The sequence below is a fragment of the Corythoichthys intestinalis genome, chromosome 12, assembly GCF_030265065.1.
Source record: "Corythoichthys intestinalis isolate RoL2023-P3 chromosome 12, ASM3026506v1, whole genome shotgun sequence".
Lineage (NCBI taxonomy): Eukaryota > Metazoa > Chordata > Actinopteri > Syngnathiformes > Syngnathidae > Corythoichthys > Corythoichthys intestinalis.
This window is the reverse complement of record NC_080406.1, coordinates 50,343,060-50,367,958: the sequence shown is the minus strand read 5'-3', so window position 1 is coordinate 50,367,958 and position 24,899 is coordinate 50,343,060. Positions and strand designations below refer to the sequence as shown.

At 40.2% G+C, this 24,899-nt stretch overlaps 1 protein-coding gene across 3 annotated transcripts; it reads left to right on the top strand.

The window, feature by feature from the left end:
- Nucleotides 1-1,003: 1,003 nt before the first annotated feature.
- On the top strand, nucleotides 1,004-24,899 carry LOC130926620 (zinc finger protein 227-like). 3 transcript variants are annotated; one of them, XR_009066262.1, is made up of 5 exons: nucleotides 1,004-1,345; nucleotides 7,124-7,231; nucleotides 19,760-22,246; nucleotides 23,930-24,356; nucleotides 24,429-24,899. XR_009066262.1 is itself a non-coding variant. In XM_057851622.1 (3 exons), exons 1-3 carry the CDS (start codon nucleotides 1,255-1,257, stop codon nucleotides 20,641-20,643), a joined length of 1,083 nt encoding a protein of 360 aa, XP_057707605.1. In that variant the 5' UTR covers nucleotides 1,004-1,254; the 3' UTR covers nucleotides 20,644-22,361. The 3 variants fall into 3 exon arrangements, 1 of the variants encoding a protein (XP_057707605.1); XR_009066261.1 differs by lacking the exon at nucleotides 24,429-24,899 and having other exon boundaries at nucleotides 23,930-24,405; XM_057851622.1 differs by lacking the exons at nucleotides 23,930-24,356; nucleotides 24,429-24,899 and having other exon boundaries at nucleotides 19,760-22,361.

Sequence of the window (24,899 nt, the reverse complement as noted above, 5' to 3'; positions counted from 1 at the left end):
AAAAATGTGTTCTAAACTTTTAGTACTTCAAATAAAAAATGAGTTCAAAACTTTTTGCTCTTCAAAAAAGTGACACTGTAGCGGATGACGTTGGATGGAGTCTTGTTGCCGTGTTTTGCCTCTCATGTGTCTCTTGTGACTCGCTAGGAACTCTCTCTTAACTCAGCCGAAACGCACACGGCTCTTAATTGTCTGTCACGTGACTGTGACGTAGCCGGAAAGGCGCTCGGCCAAATATACAACATCTCCCACACAAGTTCCGTGGGTGAATTATGTCATATAATAAAGGGTCACCACAACACTTCAATAAAAAAAAAATACTAGTATATATTTTCAAAAAAATACATATGTTTTTAGGGAAAGGTGATTTTATTTTTGCAAATGATTTTTTCTTCGATTGAAAATAGTTTTTTTGATGAAGCAACTTTTTCTGGGATTGAATGATTCAGACACAAATGTCCTACCCATAATATGGCCCAAACAAAAAAGGATCGCTTAAGGATTGCTTCAGTCAAAGAAAAATTATGTGTTCAAATGCAAATTTCTGACTCAAAAAAAATTTTTTGCATTCAAAAACATTTTCTGTGATTTATTAAACATGTTTGATTGATTTTTCTTTTTAAAATATTTTTTTTTGTTTGAAGCAACTTTTTTTTTTATTAAAATGCAAAACTACATTACTTCAATTTAAAAAAAACAAAAACAAAAAAAAAACGACTTAAAAAAAATCCATTAAAAAGATTTCAAATGCATTTTTTTGAGTTTCAAATTTATTTCTGCATTCAAACACATTTTTTATTGGAGTGACTTTATTATTTTGATTGAAAATATGTATTTTGATTAAAGCGACTTTTTTATAATTGAATAATAAAGACACAAATCTACCTCCATACACTCTAGGTGTGTTTCACCGTTAGTCAGAAAAGCAAAATTCTTGCCTGTAATTGCCTGAGCTCGTAAACCATCAACCCGGTAGGTGGCGGTAATGCCCCACGAAACGAGGGGTAAAGTGCCAACACACAAGAAGAAGCCCAGTAGTTTTCGCTAGTGTTCGCTAGCGGCTAAGCTACAAGCAAACGTGGTGTAGTCGGGTTTAAGGAAGCTTCACCAAACTTTCACCTGAGATTAAGTCGACTCTTGGTGGCTTCCAGACGGGCTTTCGCCCGCTGTCCTCCCTGGTTCTCACGATTTTAGGAGCAGGTGCTTTCTACCGGTAGCCAGGCCACAGGCTAACGCTAACGGATAACGCTACAAATGAACGTGATGGAGTCGGATAGCGGCTCTAATCTTGTCGAAGCGGCCGAATTTAATGAGTGGATTGGGCACGGACTGCATCTGGCAATCAGTATGTCAATATTTTCTATCTCTGTGGGCGTGTGATTTCTTTGATCGCTTTTATGATGGTAGTGGCAAGGCAAATTTATTTACAATTCAACACAAGGCAATTCAAAGAGCAATATAGCTTGAATGTGCTACAGTGTGTTTGTGTGAGAGGTGCATGTGTGTGTGCATGTATGAAACAATGCTTGAGAGGTGCATGTGTGCGTGCATGAATTAAACAATGCTCTGGAAAAAAAATCCCTGAAAGCTTGAAGTAAATAAACACGTGTTGAATAGGGCTGCAGCTAGCGAATATTTTAATCGACTGATTATACGGATAAAACATTTTTAGGTAAAGAACAATTATAATTATACATGAGAAAACAAGACATTTCATCCAATATTGAACCACTTTCACTCAATCAATGTCTTTATTTTCTGTGTACATTGTTGAAAACAGCCAACAGTTGCATCTCAGATGTGACTAGAATAAAAGAAAAAAGACTTAATTCACTGCTTTCCCTCAAAAAACTTTTAGATATTATAAACATATATATATATATATATATATATATATATATATATTTCTTACCTAAAAATGCCATTACGCTTGAGAACACACATCACTTAAAAGTTAGATGTTTTTCCCACGTGTTTCAATTGAATTTCCATTTGTGTCAAGCTATTGTTAAGTTCTAGTTAAGTTTTAAGTTAATCTAAAATAAGTCCTGATAGGATTTTGACTTTTTGCAGTGTTCAAAATAAATGTATTGTAACATATCAGGTTATAATATGGCGGGGATATTTGCATGCGTTTCTGAATGCACCACGTGACGTGCGGAGGTGAGGGAGAGCAAGTAATGTGCCTTTCTGTTGTTGTCCTTCTGGCAGGTGCGCGTGCGTCGGCTGCGCAGACAGCAGTCGTGTGTTGGTTGTTCCACAAGTTCCCAAAATATAAATAATTGAAACCTAACGAAGCGGGTGACTCTTTGTCAACATTACAGTATGATACCTGCTAGGCCTGAACGATATTGGAAAAAACTATTGTTGCGATTTTTTTGAGGTTTGCAATATATTGCGATATTATATTGCGATATTAAAAAAAAAAAAAAAATCTATTTTAAATAAATTTTCACTAAATGACTTGAATAGCTGTTTGGAAATACTTTACATAACACACCGTGACCACAGTGTATTCATATAATACCGTTTCATTTGTGAATGATGAAGATTGCTGTATGAAGGGATCAAGGAAGCCATGTCTGCACAAAATAGATCATTTACTGAACACAATATTTTACACTTCAACAGCAGCAAATACATTAAATGATAAATAAAAGAGCAGGTGCATTAGTCCCCTAAGTTTTTGACAAAATATAACAATAAATAAAAACTTCTGTAAAATAACAACACAGTTGTCAACACATTTGAACAAAAATATTAAATATGACAAATAAAAGAGTTGTTCACAAACTATAACAATAAATAAAAACCTCAGTAAAACAAAGTTGTCAACATATTTGAACAAAAATATTAAATATGACAAAAGAGTTGTTCACAAACTATAACAATAAATAAAAACCTCAGTAAAACAACAAAGTTGTCAACATATTTGAACTTAAATATTAAATCTGACTAATAAAAGTGCAAGTGCATTAGTCCCCTGAGTTGTTCACACAAAATATAACAATATAAAACTCCAAAACGGCAACAAAGTTGTAAAAATATTTCAACAATGATATTAAGTATCAAAACTTTATGTGCAGCTGTACTATATATAGTTATTTGAAAAATACGATTTACAATAAATTTAAATATAAAAGAAACAAACTCAATTGAACTTGTAAATAATTGAACTGAATAACTGCAAATAACTGTGATGAATAACAGAACCATTTTAACTCCCAAATTTCCTGCCTTCCTGATAGCTGTCACATGAATAAAAAGAAGAAAAGACATTCCTGCAGCTGTGTTATGTATTTGTCTGCATATCGTCCAGCTTCCTTGCTCAGCAATTCTCAACTGGGTCTCATAGGTTTTTGGCCAAGACTATTAGTTTATCCACTATAGCAGGCTTGAGACAAGAATGTTGGCACGTAACAATGTTCCCACCTGTGCTAAAAAGCCTCTGATGGGAAGCTCGTAGCAGGAATGCATAGATACCTGCGTTTTAAATGGTCCCACATGTTTGACAGATTACTTCTTGTTGAGGCAACCACGGCAAGGCACTGTCGACAGGGCTGTTTTTTGTCCCTTATAGTCTTGTTCTTGCCAAAATACATCCAAAACTCCTTTTGGATACAGTCTTCCTCGCTCCTCCAACGTGTTGCTTGCTTGCTTTCACTTTGAGAACGGGCCCTCCTCCCTCCGCTCTGCTGTTCGGCCCCTCCTCCCTCCACTCCGCTGTCGCAGGGGGAGGGGGAGGAGCCGATGACTTGCTGGAGGGAAAGAGAAGCTGTGCGCTCTCCTTCCCTCACCTTCCTCAAAACAAACGTTTGTGGATTTTAAAAAATGAAATGAAAAAACTATCGCACGTCCTTGCGATGGGACTATTGCACATGCGCACATCGCGATGGCGATGTTTAAACGATATATCGTTCAGGCCTACCTGCTGTATTGGAGCACATTAGGGACCAGTGCTACTGTTTTATCTAGCAATGACTACTGAGCTAAAATTGACAGTTAGCTTTAGGCGTGTGACAAAACATCGAAATGGTGATGTATCGTGATACTTTGCATCCCAAAAGGTTATCGATATGCTCCTGCCAAGAATCGAGATATCGTTTTAAAACGGTATCAATGTCTAAAAATAAAACAACAAGTTGCTACCAGAATCTTCCACCATAATAGTGTCTCAGTTAACTCTAAGGCTGCATTGACGGTGCCCGAAGCTCAATCCATGTAGACTGGGAACATTCATTCTTTTGAAATCCGAGCATTCACTAGCCACGTTTACATGCTGACTTTTATTCATACCGATTCAAATCATTCCGAATGGAAATTTCACATCTGCTGTTTACATGTCACTTCATCTATTCCGATCCAGCGTTTACATGTGACTGCCTTTATTCTGAAAGGACGTTTGACAACTGCCGTCTGACATGCGCAGATTAATCAAAACAAAGCGTCACGTTGCAAAACATGGAGATCGATCATCAGATCAGCTGCTGTTTTAACTTTTCGAGTGGAAACAAAACTTCAGAATGATACGCCGTTCATTTAAAAAGTTGTGTGGGTGCGCTGTGCGTGTGCTTGGAAGCCATGTTGCAAGTGACGTTACTTACGTCACCAAGTGACGTCACCACGTCAGTACGGAGCATGCGCAGAAAGAACGCAACCAGACACCATTCCGCTTCCCTGTTTACATGATATAATTTTACTTCTAATCGGTTTGGGAAAAGGAATATTCCACCCCTGTGAATCGGAATGAAATTCCATTCGGTTTGGGCCTGTTCATTCCGAATGAGGTGTTTATATGGAACACATTTATTCGGTTTGAACAAATATTCCGATTGTAATTGGAATATGTGGCTCCATGTAAACGTGGCAACTGTCATTCTGTCCGATTTCCAGGGCATTTACTGGTCACTTGTTGTTCATTTTAGGGCATTTACAGGTCATTTTGTGTTGCGTTTGAGTCACTTCCTATTCATTGGGTGATTACCAGGTCGCTTCCTGTTCTGTAACTCAAAATAAAAAGGAAGTGACCCATACAATACCCCAAAATCAACAGGAAGTAACTGAAAATTAACAGGTAAATGACCTTAAATGGCCCAAAATTATCTCATTGCCTGGCATTGGCTGCCACTACCGGCCATAGACGTTCAATCCGTTTGAATTGGGAGGGATGGCAGCGGATGAACATTCGTTCACATTCATTCATTCACCCTCCCATTTCAAATGGATTGGACGTCTACTAGTGATAAAATCAATCCAATTCACAGCAGAAGCTTGTTTTTTCTGTTTATTAGTTGTTTGTAGAATATCCTGGAATGATTTTCCGACCAATGTATCGATAATCGTTGTATCGCCATATCGTCAGATCATCATTATCGTGAGGTTTGTATCGCAAATCGTATCGTATCGTGAGGTACCAAGAGGTTCCCACTCCTAGTTAGCATTATTAAGTTTTTATTTTACACCCTCATCACTCTACAGCGCTATGTTTTCACAGATTGAATAAAACCTGTATGTAAGACACGTTAGCCACGCATCGACAGTGGTCAAAATTAATAGAAACCTAGCCCTCCGCAGGGCTAACGTTACGTGAGTGAGTGACATTAACGTTAATCATATTTATTTGCGCTGAGAGGTCCACTGCTTTGAGATGGCGGCTGTTTACTAACGCCGCTGACTCTCATTTCGCATTTAGTTCAACATGCACGTGATATCTATAAGACAATTCAGACACCTGATCCCACCGTAGCATGCTCTGCGTATCATCATGCGGGCCAGTTTTTAGCAACGTCGTTGTAGTTTGTAGCGGCTGTCGGCTGCAGCAGGGGATTTTTTTTTTTTTTTAATTGCTTCTTCCTCTACGCACGTGACATCAGTGTGTTGTCCCGCATTAAAAAATAGTCCGGGCAAAACGTGATGCTTAGAGCAAAATTAAACGATTCCTCGAGGTGAATAAAATTACTCGGATCAGTTTTTAAACTCGAGTTGCTCGAGTATTCATTTCAGCTGTAGTGTTTAGTAATTATGTCACAGCAGCCATTAATAATAAGTTGTCTGTTTAAAGTGTAAATGGTGTAAATGGTGTTAAACTTATATAGCGCTTTTCCACCTTCTGTTCAAGCTGTCGGTCATTTGTTACAGTGACATGTTTGCACAGTGTTCGTAATGATTTTTATATTGTTGTACATTGTTCCAGTCATACAAGCTGTTATAAATGTTCATACTTGAAATCTTATTGTTTACAAGAAAATGTTTTATACTTAATGTTTAGCCTGCACATACAATTGTTAAATTGAAAGCTGGTAAATAAATCAACGAGAAATGGTAACAGTTAATTTGTATTTCATGCATTGATTCAGATTTTCAAATTATCTAACAGTCCGCTTGGGTGAATTTATCGTCATTTATCGTTATTGAGGTAAATCTGCTCAATTTACTGTGATGCGTACTTCGGGCCATATCGCCCAAATGTAATCTGTATGATTTACGAATATTTTGGAACAAACCATTACTGTGTTGTGAGTGAAAGTAATAGCATTAGCCTCTATGATTTTATATGTGTATATATTATATACCGTTCTTAAAAGCTAGTGACACCCATTGTCAAGCACTTTGAATTACTTTTGTGCTGGCTTGAAAACACAAATTAAAAAAAACAATTGGTAAGGATGAATTTATATAGAGGTTATAGAGGTAAATCTGCTCAATTTACTGTGATACGTACATAAGGCCATATCGCCCAGCCCTGTTCAACCCAGATATTACTTCAAGTAATTATTAGCATTTTTCAGGGTTAAAAAATACAGCCAGTTTTGTTACATATGTGCCTAAAATATAATCTGTATGATTTACAAATATTCTGGAAAGAACCGTTACTGTGTTGTGAGTGAAAGTCATGGCATTAGCCTCTATGATTTTATATGTGTATATATTATAGGGGGCTAAGCCCCCCTGTTCTTAAAAGCTAGTGACACCTATTGTCAAGCACTTTGAATGACTTTTGTGCTGGATTGAAAACGCAAATTAAAAAAAAACAATTGGTAAGGATGAATTTTCCCCAACAGAAATAAACTTTGGGGACACAAGTTTGCAAAAGATGAAATAAGATTTGTTTGTGGTCTTGCAGATGTAAGCCAAGCCCATCGTCCTGAGCACCGGGAGTCGGAGTGCATCAAGGAGGAGGAGGAAGAGTCGCCATCAGTCAAGGAGGAGGAAGAGTTCGTACACATTGAAGGTCATCCCAAGCATTGCTTTTACCTCATAAGGCCAGAAATGTTTTTCAGTCTAATTTAATAATATATGGCGGAAAACAGACAAGACTGAAAAAGCAGTTTCTGCTCTTGCACCCCTCTTTAAAATAAACGGCTGTGTTTTAAGCCAAAAGAACTGTTGTGTTAGAACAATATTTCTATATGCGGCAATAACAGATTTTTTTTTTTTTTTGTTACTGTCGCATTCTCCCTAATATGTTAAATGATAAAATAATCGATCCAGACAAAGAAAAATTGAAAAAAAAAAAACTAAAAAAGGTAAATATATGAAAAAGAACATCTCGACCACTCCCTGCGATTTCTGCATCGCGACCCTTGTTATATTACCATGTTTCACCCATGAAATCCCCCCAATATCTGGCTGTGGCCAGTCACATCTGTGTCTTGACACTCGATGATACATGCTACATGGAGTTTTTGGATCGAAACAAGATAAGTTCGTGATAATATCTCGTTAAAATCATGGCGTCTTTAATTATGCTCTCGCGTGCTCTCACCTCCAGTTAGGGTTTCACTGTTTAAATGTACTTATTTTTTAATGCCCTCCTGTTCAAAATTTTTCTTCCCCCGGAAAATTTAGATTTTAAGCTTTCCAATGATGGATCACAGATGCTTATTGGACAATTTTGAAATTTGGCCAAATTGGGGGTCTCCGAGTGGAACTCCAAGTCACCTGAGTGTTTTCCGCCATATATATATGTATGTATATATATATATATATATATATATATATATATATGTGTGTGTATATATATATATATATATATATATATATGTATATATACACACAGGGGTGCACATAAGTGGTCCGCATGCGCGCATGCCTACTGGACCTAGACAAACGCGCTGGCCCTCAACGGCTTCCATACGCTTTTGCGTACCGATGGCTGACCACTGTATTTGCGGCAGACACGAGAAAATCACTTCTCAAAATGTCAAAGAGGCAGGCCCCACTGAGTAATTATTTCCGTGTTCCCCCACCCCCATCAAAAGACAGACGACAGAGACGTCACCGGCGCTACTGAAAAAAAGGACTTTTGCTGAAAAGTGGCTGCAGGAGGTACCATGGCTAGAAGCAAATGATGCTTGCACGGAAATGTGGTACAAAATTTGCCGTGAGAATCCCAATGTCGCTGATAAGAGCAGCGCATTTTATGTAGGGTCAAAGAATTTCAGCCATCCAGACTTTGAAAAGCACGAAAAAAACAGAGAGCATGTGGCAATTAAGCAAACTATCGATGTCAGACAGGACCCCACTCGCCCTATGGACAAGTGGCGGAATAAAGTTAATGAAGAACAGCGCCATGCACTGACAAACGTGTTTTTGCTCGCATTTCACAAAGCTAAACGTTTGCCAGACTGGTCTGCAGCTACAGGAAGCGTCTGCTTGAAGTTATTGCTACCAAAGGGGGGGGCCAGAAAATATTCAATGTGATGGTTCTGTGGTGGTCCTTGCCCACAGCTGGTAAGGTGTTTTCACACTTAAAGTCACTCTTCACCTCTGCCCCCATTCTCAAACACCCCGACACATTGCAACAATTTGTTGTGGAGGTGGATGCGTCGGACACCGGAGTTGGGGCCATCTTGTCCAGCGAGACCCCACTACCCACAAGCTGCATCCATGTGCGTTTTTCTCCCGACGGCTCAGCCCTGCTGAAAGGAACTATGATGTTGGAAACCGGGAATTGCTGGCGGTGGTTTTGGCCCTGCAGGAATGGCGTCACTGGCTGGAAGGCACCAAAATCCCATTCATCATCTGGACAGATCACAAAAACCTCTCCTACATACAATCCGCACAGCGCCTCAACCCCCGACAAGCCCGCTGGTCTGCCAGATGGGAGATTACATCTTTGGTCAGGGAAGCTCAGAAAGCCGATCCAGATTCAGGAAACGGTCCCCCAAATCGCCTATTTGTCCCATCTGTTGTACGCTCTCAAGTCCTGGAATGGAGCCATTCTACCAAATTAACCTGTCACCCTGGTATCCATAGGACCCTCTCTTTCCTCCGACAGTCGTTCTGGTGACCTGGTATGGCCAAAGATGCCCGCGAATTTGTCAATCCCTGCACGGTCTGCGCTCGAGGGAAGGCCTCCCATCGGCCACCCTCTGGTCTGCTATGCCCCTTCCCTGTTCCCAGTAGACCTTGGTCCCACATTGCAGTTGATTTCATAACCGGTCTGCCTCCTTCTGAAGGTAACACTGTTATTCTTACCGTTATCGATCGTTTCTCCAAGTCTGTTCACTTAGTTCACCTTCCCAAATTACCATCTGCTCTGGAAACTGCCAACCTGTTAGTTAAGCATGTGTTCAGGCTTCACGGCCTGCCTCTAGATATCGTTTCAGACCGTGGTCCCCAGTTCTCCTCGGTGGTGTGGAAAGAGTTCTGCAAGGTGGTTGGCGCGGCACCCAGTCTTTCATCAGGATACCATCCCCAGACCAGCGGCCAGACCGAAAGAGCCAACCAGTATCTAGAGGCCGCCCTGCGTTGTGTCACCGCCCATCATCCAGTTTCCTGGAGCACTTTCCTTCCCTGGGTGGAGTACGCCCATAACTCACTCATCTGCTCAGCCACCGGTATGTCCCCTTTCATGGCCTGTAACGGTTTCCAACCTCCTTTGTTCCCAGAGCAGGAAAGGGAAGTAGCTGTCCCTTCCGTGAAGGACCACATTAGCAGGATTAGGGAGATCTGGAGGACCGTAAGGGCTGCCCTCACTCGCACTGCCGAGAAAAACAAGAAGCTGGCCGATCTCCACCGTTCACCAGCCCCGGAATACAAGGTGGGACAAGAGGTCTGGTTGTCTGCCCGGGACCTTCCCCTGCAGGTGGAGTCGCGCAAATTAGCCCCCCGGTTTGTTGGCCCTTACAAGATCACGAAAATCATCAACCCTTCCGCTGTTCGGTTGGACCTCCCGGCATCCATGAACGTGCACCCCACTTTTCATGTTTTCTTGCTCAAGCCTGTTTCCCCCAGTGACCTCTGCCCTCCGGCTGTTATACCTCCTCCACCCCTTCTCATTGATGGTCACCCGGTATTTGCTGTCTCCAAGATTCTGGATGTCTGACCTCGCGGCCGTGGTTTTCAGTTTCTGGTGGATTGGGTGGGCTATGGCCCCGAGGAGAGATCATGGATTTCCCGTAGTCTGATTCTGGACCCATCCCTCTTGCGGCATTTCTATGCTGCCAACCCCGGGAAGCCGGGCAGGCCGCCCGGTGCCGTCCATTGAGTGGGGGGTACTGTGGTGGTCCTTGCCCACACTCCCCTCTGCTGGCTTTTATTGGTATAACACTTCCTGTTTTTGATGTCTGGAATCACTCCAATCTTGGCTCACCTTGGAGCGCACCTGCAGCGCATCATCAATCAACACTGCTCATAAGGATTGGCCTGGACAGCAAGCAGGTGCCAGATGACTCTGCCAGTCACCATTGGTACATCGGCCAACTAAGCTTGTAGTTTGTGACTCTTGTCTTTGAACTTTTAACTTATTCTGTTTTTTGCCACCAGGACACCCACCAATCAAAGCCCTCGCAGCCATAGCCATTGATCATTCAACCCACCAGCCACTCAGCACTTTGTCCTTGTGCAATAAATACCACTTCACACTTCATCTGTTTCCGGCTTGCATTTTGGTCCAAATCAACTTTGCCTACCTTGCCCTAACAGGTTCCCTTACTTATTTTTTCCCCTTTTGTCATTGTTTGCATGCTACCCTCATTAAAATATAAAAACCTAAAAATGTTTGGGTGGTTTTAGTTAAAGCAGACAGTTTTTTCATCTGTGTGATTTTAACAAAGATCAGATCACATTTGATGGTGATTTTATGCAGAAATGTGAGAAATTCCAAAAGGTTCGGATACTTTTTCATACCACAGTAAGTCTATAAAATAAAGAGGAATATGTACGTATACATATACATAGTTTATTATATGGCGGAAAACACAGACAAGCCTGAAAAAGCAGTTTCTGCTCTTGCACCCGTCTTTAAAATAAACTGTTTTATTTTAAGCCAAAAGAACTGTTGTGTTTGATTGAACAATATGTCTATATGCTGCCATAGCAGATTCATGGCGCAGTAAGTCACCGAACTATTTTTAATTTGTTCGTTTTACCCTGGAAACCCCCGTTTACAGACGTCGCGCAACCGCTTTTTTTTTTCAACCTTGCCATAAAAAGAAGGTAAGTAATCGTATTTATTATTTAAAATGTCTGTCATTTTTAGCTTAGAATCATTAATCGATGTCTAATATGTAGTTTAAAAAAAAAAAAAAAACTAAAAAAATTTCACTCGCATATTTTAAAACTTTTAAACAAATTACGTCACAATGAAAAAATTAGCATCTGTAAAAAAAAGTCACGGATATCTACCTCATAACTATCGCATAATTGTATTTTTTTCATTACTGTTGCATTTTCCCCAATATTTTAGATTATAAATAATCGATCCAGACAAAGAAAAAATAAAAAACGTTTAAAAGGGTAAATATATGAAAATGAAAATCTCGACCACTCCTTGATGTCCGCGATTTCTGCAGCGCGACCCTTGTTATACTACCATGTTTCACCAATAAAATCCCGCAAAAATCTGGCTGTGGCCAGTCACATCTGTTACAAGGAGTGTTTGGGTCGAAACAAGATAAGTACGCGATAATATCTCGTTAAAATCATAGCGTCTTTAATTATGCTCTCGCGTGCTCTCACCTCCAGTTAGAGTTTTGCTGTTTAATTGTTTTTCTTTTTTTAAATGCCCTGCTGTTCAAAATTTTTCTTCCCCCAGAAAATTTAGATTTGACGCGTTCCAATTTTGAAATTTGGCTAATGGTCAGTTTTTTATAGTATATATAGTATATATGTATCTGAGACCCCCAATTTGTCCAAATTTTGAAATTGTCCGATATGCACGTGTGATACATCATTGTAAAGCTTAAGATCTCACTTTTCTGGGGGAAGAAAAATTTTGAACAGGAGGATTTTTTTTTTTTTTTTTAATGTTTTTTTAAACAGCAAAACCCTATCTGGAGGTGACCGCACGTGAGAGCAGAATTACAGACGCCATGACTTTAACAAGATATTATCGCATACTTACCTTGTTTCGATCCAGACACTCCATGTAGCATGTATCGCTGAGTGTCAAGACACAGCTATGAATGGCCACAGCTGGATTTTTTGGGGACTTTATGGGTGAAACATGGTCATATAACAAGGGTCGCGATGCAAAAATGGCAGACATCAAGGAGTGTTCGAGATTTTCTTTTTCATATGTTTACCCTTTTAAATGTTTTTTTTTTTTCAATTTTTCTTTGTTTGGATCGATTATTTATCATCTAACATATATCGGAGAAAACGCGAGAGTAACAAAGAAATGCAATTAAGCGATAGTTATGAGGTAGATATCCGTGACTTTTTTACAGACGCCATTTCTTTTATTGTCACATAATTTGTTTAAAAGTTTAAAATATGTGAGTGAATAATTTTAAAGTCGTTTTTTTAAACCCAATCTGAGACATCAATGAATGAATCGAAGCTATAAACGACATTTTGAATAATAAATATAATTAATTACCTTCGTTCGCGACGTCTGTAAACGGGGGTTTTCAGGGTAAAACGGACAAATTAAAAATAGTTTGGGGGCTTACCGTGCCATGAATCTGCTATCTCAGCATACAGACATTTTTCTATGAAACACAACAGCTGTTTTGGCTTAAAATACAGCAGTTTCTTTTGAAGAGGAGTGCAAGAGCAGAAACTGCTTTTTCAGTCTTGTCTGTGCTTTCCGCCATATATATATATATATATATATATATATATATATATGGCACACAGTTTAATGTAATGGTAATGCTAAACTGTGATGCAGGTCGGACTTTCAGTAGCAACATTAGTGGTGCGTTTCCCACCTTCACGACAGTGACCTTTCTTTCACATTACTTACAGGGGCTGCTGGCCAAAAAAAAAAAAACTTATAATATTCCTCCTCTTCGACGTGGGCGGAGGAGGCGGCATGTCGACATGTAATGTAATTTTGTAGTGTGAGAGAGTGTGCGGATGGGGGGGGTCAAGTCATCAGCCAATCAAATGTGCCTTTGAGGGGAAAAAACATGGACTGGCTCATTCAACAAGTGAAAAAGTGGTAAATGGAAGTCTGAAAATAATGAAAATAATTCACTTAATTATGTTAGGGTCAATTCTATCGTTACAACATAATGGAAGACAATCTAAATGACCTATATAACTGAAGTCATTATACAATGCAAATAAGGTTGCTTTAAAGTTAGTGGGGGACCTCCTTATATTTGAGCATCCAGAAAAGTTGGTCATGTTTTGTCCCTACCGTCCCTATGCAAACCTCCGCCCTTGATCCACCCCTCCCAATCATTTATCTTTCTGAACCCCCCCCTCCTTTTTCTCTTTTCTTTGGTCATCTGGCCCCCCACAAGGTGTCAACTGGAAATACAACTGGCTAACGATAGCACCAACATATTCATAGTTACTGTAGGCATTCAATGTATTTCTTGTTGTTTTTACTTCTTCTGTCGCTCTCTCCTCCTTTTCCTCTGTCACCCCATAACCCCTTTCTGTTCGCTGCCATCTACTAATAAACGAGGCGTGCGTATTGAATAATAACAGTCAGAATATGTCATATTCCCATGTGATACATTAAAACTGTTCAAACCAATCGGACACTCAGATTTCCATTCTCGGTGTCAAGTAGCTGAACATGACAAGTTTAACAAAACACACAATGAATTTTTAAAACTCTACATTAAACCACATTTAGTACTATCATAGGACAACTGTCTGGGTCATATTTTAAGATTTTGAGGACAATGATAGAGTGTGAATCAGCAGTGTTAGGGTAAAGACGGTAGGTAGCTGCAACTTTTTTCCCTCATTTTGAATCCTGCGGCTTATAGTCCAGTGCGGCTTATTTGTTGATTTATTGGGTAATAGGTAACACTTTATTTGAGAGTGGCATCATAAGATTGCCTTAAGACGGTCATAATTATGACATGACACTATCATGGGCGTTAATGAATACATATGACAGATGTCATTAAGTGTTGTTCGGCAAATGATGGCACTAACTCCATTTACAGTATGTCCAGCTCGGATCTTTTACATCCATTCAAAAGTAAGATAATTTGCCGGATGACACAAAATGATTTCTGTCATAAACATTGATTAATGCTCATATCAGTGTCAAGTCATACTTATGATGGTCTCATGACAGTCTTATGGCGCCACTGTCAAATAAAGTGTCACCAAATACCATAACGAGCAATTAATGAAACAACTGGAACAGTAACTGAAGAAATTATTGGCACAGAACATAGGCCTGCCACCCGTCCCTTGAAATACGGAATCGTTCCGTAATTGGGAATTAAAAGTTGCGTTCCGTATCGAACCAATACGGAACGCAGTTTATTCCGTATTTCACAATTGTCCCATGGGGCGACCCACGGCTCCGGCGTCGGGGAGGGGTTGGGCGGCGGTGCACCCAGCCTATGCACGTCTGTCACACACAAACACATACCTGCGCTCATGAGTGAACACTGAGCCAACAATAATGAACAAAAAGGGCAGGCGATATCAAAGACAGCAAGATGGTTACCTGCCTGCCCGCTACTGTCTGCCCAGCACTGCGCGCCACTTCCGGGTTCGTTGCCTAGTTACCTCGCCCGCTCTGCTCAATGCAAAACAAAGATGTCTCCAAAAGCAGACGCTCAGGAGTCAGGACACCCCACCTCATCCTCAAAACAGGAAACGTCTTCAAAAAATGGAGTGGCTCGATAAGAGTCACTGATGATGATTATAAAGTGAACTGCAAGGCAGGCAGGAAAGTTTTTGCAGTGTCTCACGGAGGTGTAAAACAGCAGGTTGCAGGGGACCTCCACAAACGGAATATAAGATCCCAGAAGAGCCTTCGTCACAATTCTTTGTACCTGAGCTTGATTTGGTATGTTATTATGCTCTTGTATATGGATAACATATAGGCTATATTTATATTTACCTTCATACATCTTGCATTGATAGGAGCATAGCTAGGCTATTTCAATTGCTACTATGGTTGATTATTTTCAGGAATGTTGATTTTTTTTTTTTTTTAAACATGCATTTATTATCAATCAATATGGAATGGATTATGTACCCATAAAGAACTTATTTTGTTACGCTAACTAATGCTCCTCATTTGGAATTATTCCTAATAGATTAACAGCAAATAAACACTGAATAAATAGTCCTACAGCGAATATATACTATCTATTGATTGATTAATTGTGATACCAAAATTAAAGCAATAATTTGACATCATCGCACGCCTACCTTCTAAATTACTGCAGCTGAGGTGATACAGGTATACCACACAGCAAAACGTGGCCAGAGCTACAATAGTGTTGACTGTGGACACAGGCTCAATCATAAGATTTTTATGTGATTCCAAAATGGTGACGAAAATGACTTTGGGGAGAACAAAGTAAGAGGCACTGTTGAAACAAGTCCTGGGTTCAAAGGCAGTGGGTGATGTGCTCAAGATCTTAACGTCACCCATCCCATTCTCCATACAGACCGATGCCTCGAATAAATTGAGCAGGAAGATGTTTCCCCTTGCTGTCCAGTACTTGAGTCCAGAGTCTGGGGTCACCAACAAAATGCTGGACTTCATAGAGAATGCAGATGAGTCAGCTGCTGGAATTATAGCTCTCCTGCAACATTCCCTTAAGAAACTTGGCTTGTCAATGGATCACAAGACCGGATTCAGTGCCAACAACACAAATGTTAATTACGATATACATAATTTCGTTTTCACTAACCTGCAGAAGAAAAAAAAACAGTCTGCTGCAAGGAAACTGCCATGCCCACATAGTGCACAATACAGTTTTCGCATCTAAAAATACATACATTTATATGCATTTTAGGAGTTTTGGGGGATGCCCCTATTTTTTGCCCGTAAGGCTTTGGGCGCGACGGGGGCGTCCCTTATTTCTATTTCTGAAAGGTGGCAACCCTAACAGAACATGAATTTTGATTGTCCTTTACATCTGTAGTGCTTCAGTGCATGCTAGGAGGCATGTTTGAAGATAACAGTGTTGACAGCATGTGGTAGCAGAGGTTGACTCTGTCCCTTAAAGGGTATGACAACACCTGGGGAAATGCTAATATTCCATCATTTATCCATCAACGCATGCCTTTTGAATTCATATCATGCCACTTCGTGTAATTACACACATCGCAACAACAAGAAAATGATAGAAATTAGGTCAATTGTCAAGCTAAAAGGACCCGCCCCCGAGATGCCGGAAATCTAGCATATTGTGTGCGTGACGTCACTTTCGGGAAACAGCCAGCTCAATGCGTAGTACTGAATGGCGATGATGGCGGACAATTTTGTTTCTATTTGCAGCGACGAATCCGACGAAACGAACATTCTTCTAATGGTGACGAGGAGAGTTATGAACCTTTCTTTGGTGTTTTGGGTTATCAATTTGAGCCCAAACAAAAGCCAATGCAGCCTAATGAAAGGATCATTGAGGGGAGCAATCACACTGATGAAACCCCGACAACAGTTCGTGTGGGAAACACCAAATGGTATGTCTTGCATTTCTTTTTGTGAAGCTGATACACAGTGACCGCAAAATAAAGTAATGTATAGAATAATTATCATTTAATATGCTATCATCGGTTTCGCTCTGCCAACCGACACAAATATGAATGGGATTAGAGCAGGGGTCCCCAACCTTTTTTGCACCATGGACCGGTGTTCGGCCATTCCTTACTACGCGGCGAAACGTTCTACACGTCCTTGCGCAAGCATCCGCACGCATCCGCACGCATGCGCACATCGGTTAAAAGCAGCGGGAACTCACTAATTTTGTTTTTATTTAGGTTTTTAGAACCTTTTTACTGCCACAAAGATACTTTTTGCATGTATTACCCTCTAATACTTTTAACCATTGTTTTTTTGTGTTAGCTTTGAAGCAGTTGACCACATTAGTCACGTAGCGAATTTAAACCATCCTTAGTTGATATAACTACATTTAAGTATTTTCTTCAGGCATTTTTTTGGTATGTTATGCCTGTATGCATCTAAACAAAACAAGTTTAGAGCGCACGGTAGTACTTTGGGTGTCAAATTCGACTAATGTAGGACATTTCGCCGATGTAGCAGATTTTGGCAGAACACCGGTGTGATTTGGATCTTTTTTTCACGGACCGGTGTCCCACTTTTATATTCAGTTGGACTCTCAATGTTATCCAATGGTGCTAAAAAAACTATTTACATCACAAACATACATGTGCAACACGGAAATGGCGTAAATTAATGCTTAACGACACGGCGAAGTCGTTAAGTGAGAGGGCTACGTGCAGTTGTTGTGTACGCCAAACATGGCAAACGTAAGTTAATATTCCTTTCTTTAAAGACAGTTTGTAGTGTGTACTTAGGAATCGCTGCATTCGCGGTCCTTTTTAACGTTACGCGCATGCCAACTTTGTCAGAACACCGGCAATGTGCGGCAGAAAAATACAGCAAATATAAAATAGCATTTGTTTATAGCCCCGTCGTGTTAAGTGCAGGGAAAAAATACAACTCACCCGCTGAATCAGTGGGAGGGCTGAGTTTGTTTCGTTGAGACGAGATGGTCTCGAGATGGGAGAGTGAGAGAAGCTAGCATCACAAATACACGATGTTGGAAATTGTAGCATAGTTTTCAGCTCGCTCCTAGCGATGTCGGGATATTCCGAAATGACTTTAATCCAGAACTTCGGTAGAGTTGTTGTCTCAAATGTACGTTTAAGTCGCCGTGATTTGCGATCTCTACAAGCTGATATTCCTGTTCCACAGACATGCTCGAATCACTCGATTTATTCACATACGGGTCACGAATTCACTCCTTCGCGGTTCGTAGGTCTTTAGTGATTGGGAAGTAGCATAAATTTTGTTTTCTTTGAGGTTGTAGGCACATCTTCTGGCTCGTCAGGTTCCCGTTTCCCTGTAAAATTGCAAAATTAGCCCTCTTAGCACTGACGAACTTTACTCATTGTCTGCGTAGTCCAGCTCTTTTTCTTGCGTTCGGGAACTCATGGGTCCTACATTGCGACAAATGGGTATTTGTAAACCACATAGCATGAGGTTTGAACCATTTTAGCGATTTTTTGATAAAACACGAACGCAACTCTCTCGTCGATAAACAACGATGGCACCTGCCTCGACCTTGTGTTTCCTTGTTATGACGTCTCCGCCCCAATCGGCTGTTTCCGGAACACTTTCGGAAATGTTCGTCATTTTCGATCTATTTTCGATAATTGCTCATTAATGTGATTGATTTTTTTTGTTAACTTTATCAATATTTGTTATCTTGGCACATAACGGTTCTATTGACGTCTCACACCCCCTTTGCGTTTTCATACCCTTTAAGGGAGCAGTGATGGCCAAATGAAGCTTCTTGAAGCAATAACGCTTTGCTGCAAATTGGTTCAAAGCTTCATGGTGGTTAATTTCAAATAAAGTGTTACCGGTTAATATCTTTTGGTGTAAATACCCCATTATAAAGTGAGGACACCTGCATCTCAGCTATGAACAAATGCCATTTTTGTGTCAAATTTGGTGGGTTGGCGGCTTACAATCAAGTGTTTCTTATAGTCCGAAAATTACGGTAATTGGGTGATTAGTCTAATCATTTAGAAATATTTTATCAACATACTAACAAGTACACAGACATACACAGGCATAGTGCAGTCACAATAGAAAATATGTTCAACCAACAAATATTGGACGAACACGTTATTGACTTTACCAGTGATTCATTGTTTCGACCTGACAGGTTAGCGCCGCACACAACACTGCAGTCAGCCAGTAGTGTTGTTTTGGCGAATGCGCCGTTAGAGGATCAATTAGTTTTCCTCAAGACCCACGTGACGGAATTTCAACGCTTTTGATTCGTAGCCATAACTTGAAATAGTCCACAGACAAGATTCCTTGTCATCAAAAAGGGAGTTGTATTCATGCACCCGCAAAAACAATCTGACATCAGAATTTGGTGGTTAGAGATGCATGAACACAAATGCGTCAATATGAGTACTTTTTTTTTTAATATACGAACACGAATGTGTAAATACGAGTCTTTATGCTACAATAATGCTTTCGATACGCTGTGTTTTAATTACGTCATCACAAGAGGACTAGGTTTCTTCACACGATTAGTTTTCAAAACATTTCAACCGAAATTGCATTTTTAGCTTTTTTTGGCCGATAGCTTTCAGCACCAACTTTTCGAATGCATTGCTGTCTCTTGCGCCTTAAAATGAAACCGCATATTTTTTTTCCTACCATTTTTTTTTTTTTTTTTAAATTAATGAGTACTTTTTAAAACAGCACCATGCACTCAATCCGCGAAACCGCAAGGGATCACTGTACTCGTCTTCTCCAAGTTTTGCACAAAGGAAAGGTGCGGTCGTAGTTCATAAAATATATCGATGCTTTTCTTGTGTCTTGCAGGTTTCAGAAAATATCTTGGTGCCGAGCGTCATGAGCCAGAATCTCCTGGCGTTAAAGAGGATGTTGAGCTCCCCCAAATCAAAGAGGAGGAGCCAAACCCCTGTCAACAGAAGCAACTTTCAATCAAAAAGGAGGAGGAAGAGCTGCCATGCTTTAAAGAGGAGGAAGGTATTACCAGGTCCACTGGTGAGCCCTTGAAGAGTGAAGATGGTCCGAGTGAGACCGGCAAAGGGGCGGAGCCTGCAAGTGGCAGCAGCTCGACAGAAGGATTACAAGCAGACATTTTCATCGCTCCATCAGACAGAAATGGCACCACGTCACAGTCACCTTACAATGATGATGGTCATAAGAAATCTCACCGTGACGACAAACCCTGCAAATGCTCTCAGTGCGGGAAAACCTTCGCTCGTAAGAAAAATTGCCGTATACATATGAGGAACCACTCTGGGGAAAAACCTTTTGTCTGCTCAGTTTGTGATAAAAGATTCAGCCGAAATGTAAACTTGAAAATACACACAAGAACCCACACTGGCGAAAAACCGTTTCCCTGCTTAGTTTGTGGTCAAAGATTCTCTCGAAAGCAAGTCTTACAAAATCACGAAAGAATCCACACTGGCGAAAAACCTTTTTCCTGCTCAGTTTGTGATCAAAGATTCACTAAAAAGCACCACTTGAAAATCCACTCAAGAATCCACACTGGTGAAAAACCCTTTTCCTGCTCAATTTGTTATCGAAGATTCACTCTGAAGCAACACTTAAAAGAACACACAAAAACCCACAATCGTGAAAACCCTTTTTCCTGCTCGATCTGTGGTCAAGGATTCACTAGGAAGTATCAGATGAAGGGACACGTGTGTGTTGGTGTGAGAAGCAGTGGCCAATGACTGTTTTGCTTGTCATCCATGCTGGCTTTGACAGATTTTGCACGAAGGACGATTGTATTCTGTAAGCGCTTCCTTGAATCCTGTTGAGGACAGGCACTTTTGGTGCCTTGCTTTGTCCAATCATTGTCTGATGTGCATCCACCTTATTGCCTAAACCTCACCTGATTGAACTCAAGTTAAGTGCATTATTTATATAATACTGTCCCTCTTTCAAACTACACTTTTCACATTTAATATTTTAAACAGCAGATCCCTAATTCCAAAAATTCAAAATCATTCATAAATAATGTCTTTAAATGAATATGGAAAACTAGGCCTGCAAGCAGGACTGAAAAGGCCCTCGCAGCTTGGCGCAACTCGGACAGGTTAGGATAGTAGATCGTCCCGCTCTCATCATCTCCTGAGAACCTAACTTGCTCGAAACTCGCCTCATTTTTGGGATTAGAAATACATTCACACACCTAGGAGGAAAAACCCTATTGGAGAGAGTGCAACAAAAAAGGAGGCGCAAATGAACTGTGCAGCCATGCCCTTATTCAGTACCAAAATTAATTTCTAATTGGGCCAATTTGACCACGTGTGCCAAATTCTGTGGCTCTGTAAGCTGCCTAAGTCCCTGAAAAATTATACTTCCTTTTAATGTAATTCAATGTTTAATCTACAAAACACTTAATGGCCTTGGACCAAAATACATGCTTGACTTGTTAGATTCCTATGAGACATCTAGACCCCTAAGGTCGTCTGGAACCGGTATTCTGCATGTTCCAAGAACAAGAACCAAGCAGGGTGAGGCAGCATTTAGTTATTATGCTCCTCACCTCTGGAACAAGATACCCGAACGTCTGAAGTATGCTCAAACTGTTAGCTCTTTTAAATCAGGGCTAAAAACGCTTTTGTTTAGCACTGCATATCCATAACTGTCTATATATTTCAGTCTACCTGCTTTCTATTCCTCTTGTGCTTATCTCCATTGCTGATTTCAATTATTATTAGTAGTAATAGTTTTTGTTTTATTCTTAGTTTTGTTTTATTTTTATTTATTTTTTTTTTATTCTGTGATTAAATGCAATCTTTTGTCTTGGTTTTTACGTTGTGTTGATTTAAATTTGATTTTTATGATCTTCATGCGATGTAAAGCACTTTGAATTGCCTTGTGTTGAATTGTGCTATATAAATAAATTTGCCTTGCCTTGCCTAATGGCGAACAAAGGGTTGTCACGGCAGCAGACAAAGAAAGACTTGTGGACGTTGGCCTTAAAATGTAGTATTACAAATAATACAAAAGGTCTTGAAACTACAATGACCAACCTGAAAAGAACTGGACGAATATAAGTAAAATGAGTGACTTTCTGTTGCCACTAGTTGGCGCTCCAGAGTTGATGCAAATGACCCCTACAGGACCTTTCAGGGTACGACTCAACAAGCATGGGAAGTTTGGCGCAGATATGTTGTATGTCTGCCAAGTTATGACTGTTCAAAATCTGTGGTGAGACAAATGGCGACGGTGACTTTCACTTTCCTTTGTGGACCCCTGTGCTTCAACGAAACCTCAACATTTTTCATAAGGCACCTGAACACATGTCTCAAGGCTCCCCTGAAACAGGTTTGAGGTCAATTGATTTTTTTTTCCCCTTGCAGGAGGAGCCTGTCTTGTAAACAAGGGTGTTTACTGTCCCCACTAGGGGGGCCAGGCCTAATGGGTAATATTTCAATGCTGTCATAATCAGTGTTGTTAATAACGGCGTTACAATATAACGGCGTTACTAACGGCGTTATTTTTTTCAGTAATGAGTAATCTAATTAATTACTTTTCTCATCTTGGCAACGCCGTTACCGTTACTGAGGCGGGAAAGGCGTGCGTTACTATGCGTTACTAAGTTGGTTGAATTAAAAAAAGTCTGAGAGAAATGGACTCACGGGGACGAGAGCAGAGCAGGAGTGGGGAAGACGCCGTTGCAACCGCGATGCTAGATGGCTCCAATAGTACCTGACTGCAGCCATAGCCGACAAACTACACCCACATGACACGGTAGATATCATATTATAGAACTAGATGCAGATGACAGACACTGCTTTATTGCCAACATGTTTTAAGGACTACATGCGTTTGTAAACAGCTGCCATCTTAAAGCAGTAGACCTCTCAGGAAGGCCCTGATGTAGAGATCCTTCCTAGCGAACCTAAGTAATTTTTTAAAATCTAAAATGCTCCTAAATCGGCAAAATCTTAACTTAAATCTATCTTTAAATGATGAAACAGTTTTAAAACTTACACATGTTTAAAGTAGACAGAAGGGAACTAATGCAATAACGGGAGAAATTTTAACAACTTTAACGATTGATTCACAACTTTAAATGACTTCCACACATAGCAAAGGTTACTAGCTAGTTATCGCAATACCCTTGTGTCTAATTAAGTGGAGGGTAAAGAATTGGGCTTGGGCCAATTGTCCCCCAAACCCTTTAAGCTTCACATTGTGTGACCTGTTTTTTTTTTTGTTTTTTTTTTGGAGAAAAAAAAAAATATCACTAGTTACTTTGTAACTAATTACTCTTACATTCAGGTAGCTGAGTTACTAACGCAATTACTTTTTGGGAGAAGTAATTTGTAACTGTAATTAATTACTTTTTCAAAGTAAAATTAACAACACTGCATGGCAGTAAATGCGTTAGTAGACAGCCGCCATCTTAAAGCAGTAGACTTGTTAGGACGGCTCTGTTGTCGAGAACCTTCCTAGCGAACCTAAGTAACTTTTTATCTAAAATCCTTCTAAATCGGCAAAATCTTGACTTGAATCTATCTTTAAATGATGAAACAGTTTTTAAACTTTCATATGTCGAAAGTAGAGAGAAGGGAACAAATGCAATAATAGGAGCAATTTTAACAACTTTAAACAGTTGATTCAGGGTAAAGGGTAAATTAGGGTAAAGAATTGGGCTCGGGCCAATTGTACCAAAAACCTTCACAAAAAACTTCACATAGTGGGGCCAATGTTTTTTTTTTTTTTTTTTTTTTTTTTTTTGAGGGAAAAAAAAAGTAATTATCACCAATTACTTTGCCAAGTAACTAATTACTCTTACATTCAGGTAATTGAGTTACTAACGCAATTACTTTTTGGGAGAAGTAATTTGTAACTATAATTAATTACTTTTTTTCAGTAAGATTAACAACACTGGTCATAATCAGGCTGGGATACCTCACATACATGCCAGATATTGAGGCCTGGAAATATTGTCCTGTGGGCTGCAGGTCTGATAAAACTTTTTTGCTCTCGCTTTCCGTGCAGTCAGTGAGTAGCCGCTTCCAATCAAGTCAAGGAATACAAAATCGTCTTCATGAGGGCGGATGTAGAACCAAGCCAGTCCCTCAATACGCCGCATCACAAACCATGGATGCTGGTAACACCGGACGGAGGCGTCGAAACTGCAGGCTGTACATGTAACGTGGGTCCCGGGCGTTCGTGTAGTCGTGCTACTGCTATGTTCTGGAAGGAATGTTTTCCAAAAATACGAAACCTAAAATCTGGCGAATGAAACGACTTGTTGCCTTTGCTATTGACATTTCGATGATGATTGTAATTATGAGGTTTAACAATTTTTACTACAACTACTGCTGCTGCTGCTGCTAGCCTGTTGCTAATTCAGAGATTTATTTGTCATTGACACCACCTCTCACAAGATGATAACAGATGACAACGAAATTCCGTTCGATGAGTGAGCATCAGTACGTGTTGGATGGCACCGCATAAATCCAAGTGTTACAAGTTTTTGTCCGTTTGTTTACAGCTGGAAAACGCTGTTAGACAAGGGAAGACGACTTGTCCGTTAATAGACATATCTCGAGACTACGTGCATTCTACTTTGATGATGGACGGCTCGACTCCCGGGGGCGGCCGAGAGCCAAGGGCTGGGACAGATGGTGGTTCACCTCACGGCAGACCGTCAGCATGATCCCAAAATCCAACTACGAGCTTTTTAACTGTAGCAACTTTAAGATATGCTATTGGAGCTCGAATTACCGAGGACAGCAGGATAAAGTGCGCCTGAATGCCGCCAAGGGTCTCGTAATGTCGGGTGAAAGTTTGGCTCGCTTAAGCTCTGCTGTCTGATAACACATTCCTCGTATGCTCAACCTTCATTACTATTGTTCTAATCGTTTTATAAATTGTGATTTATTGACTTGTTTTGTACATGCACCAATCGTTTTAAATGAAACAAGTGGAATCATTTTGTCTATCTGTCGTTATCTGCAATAAA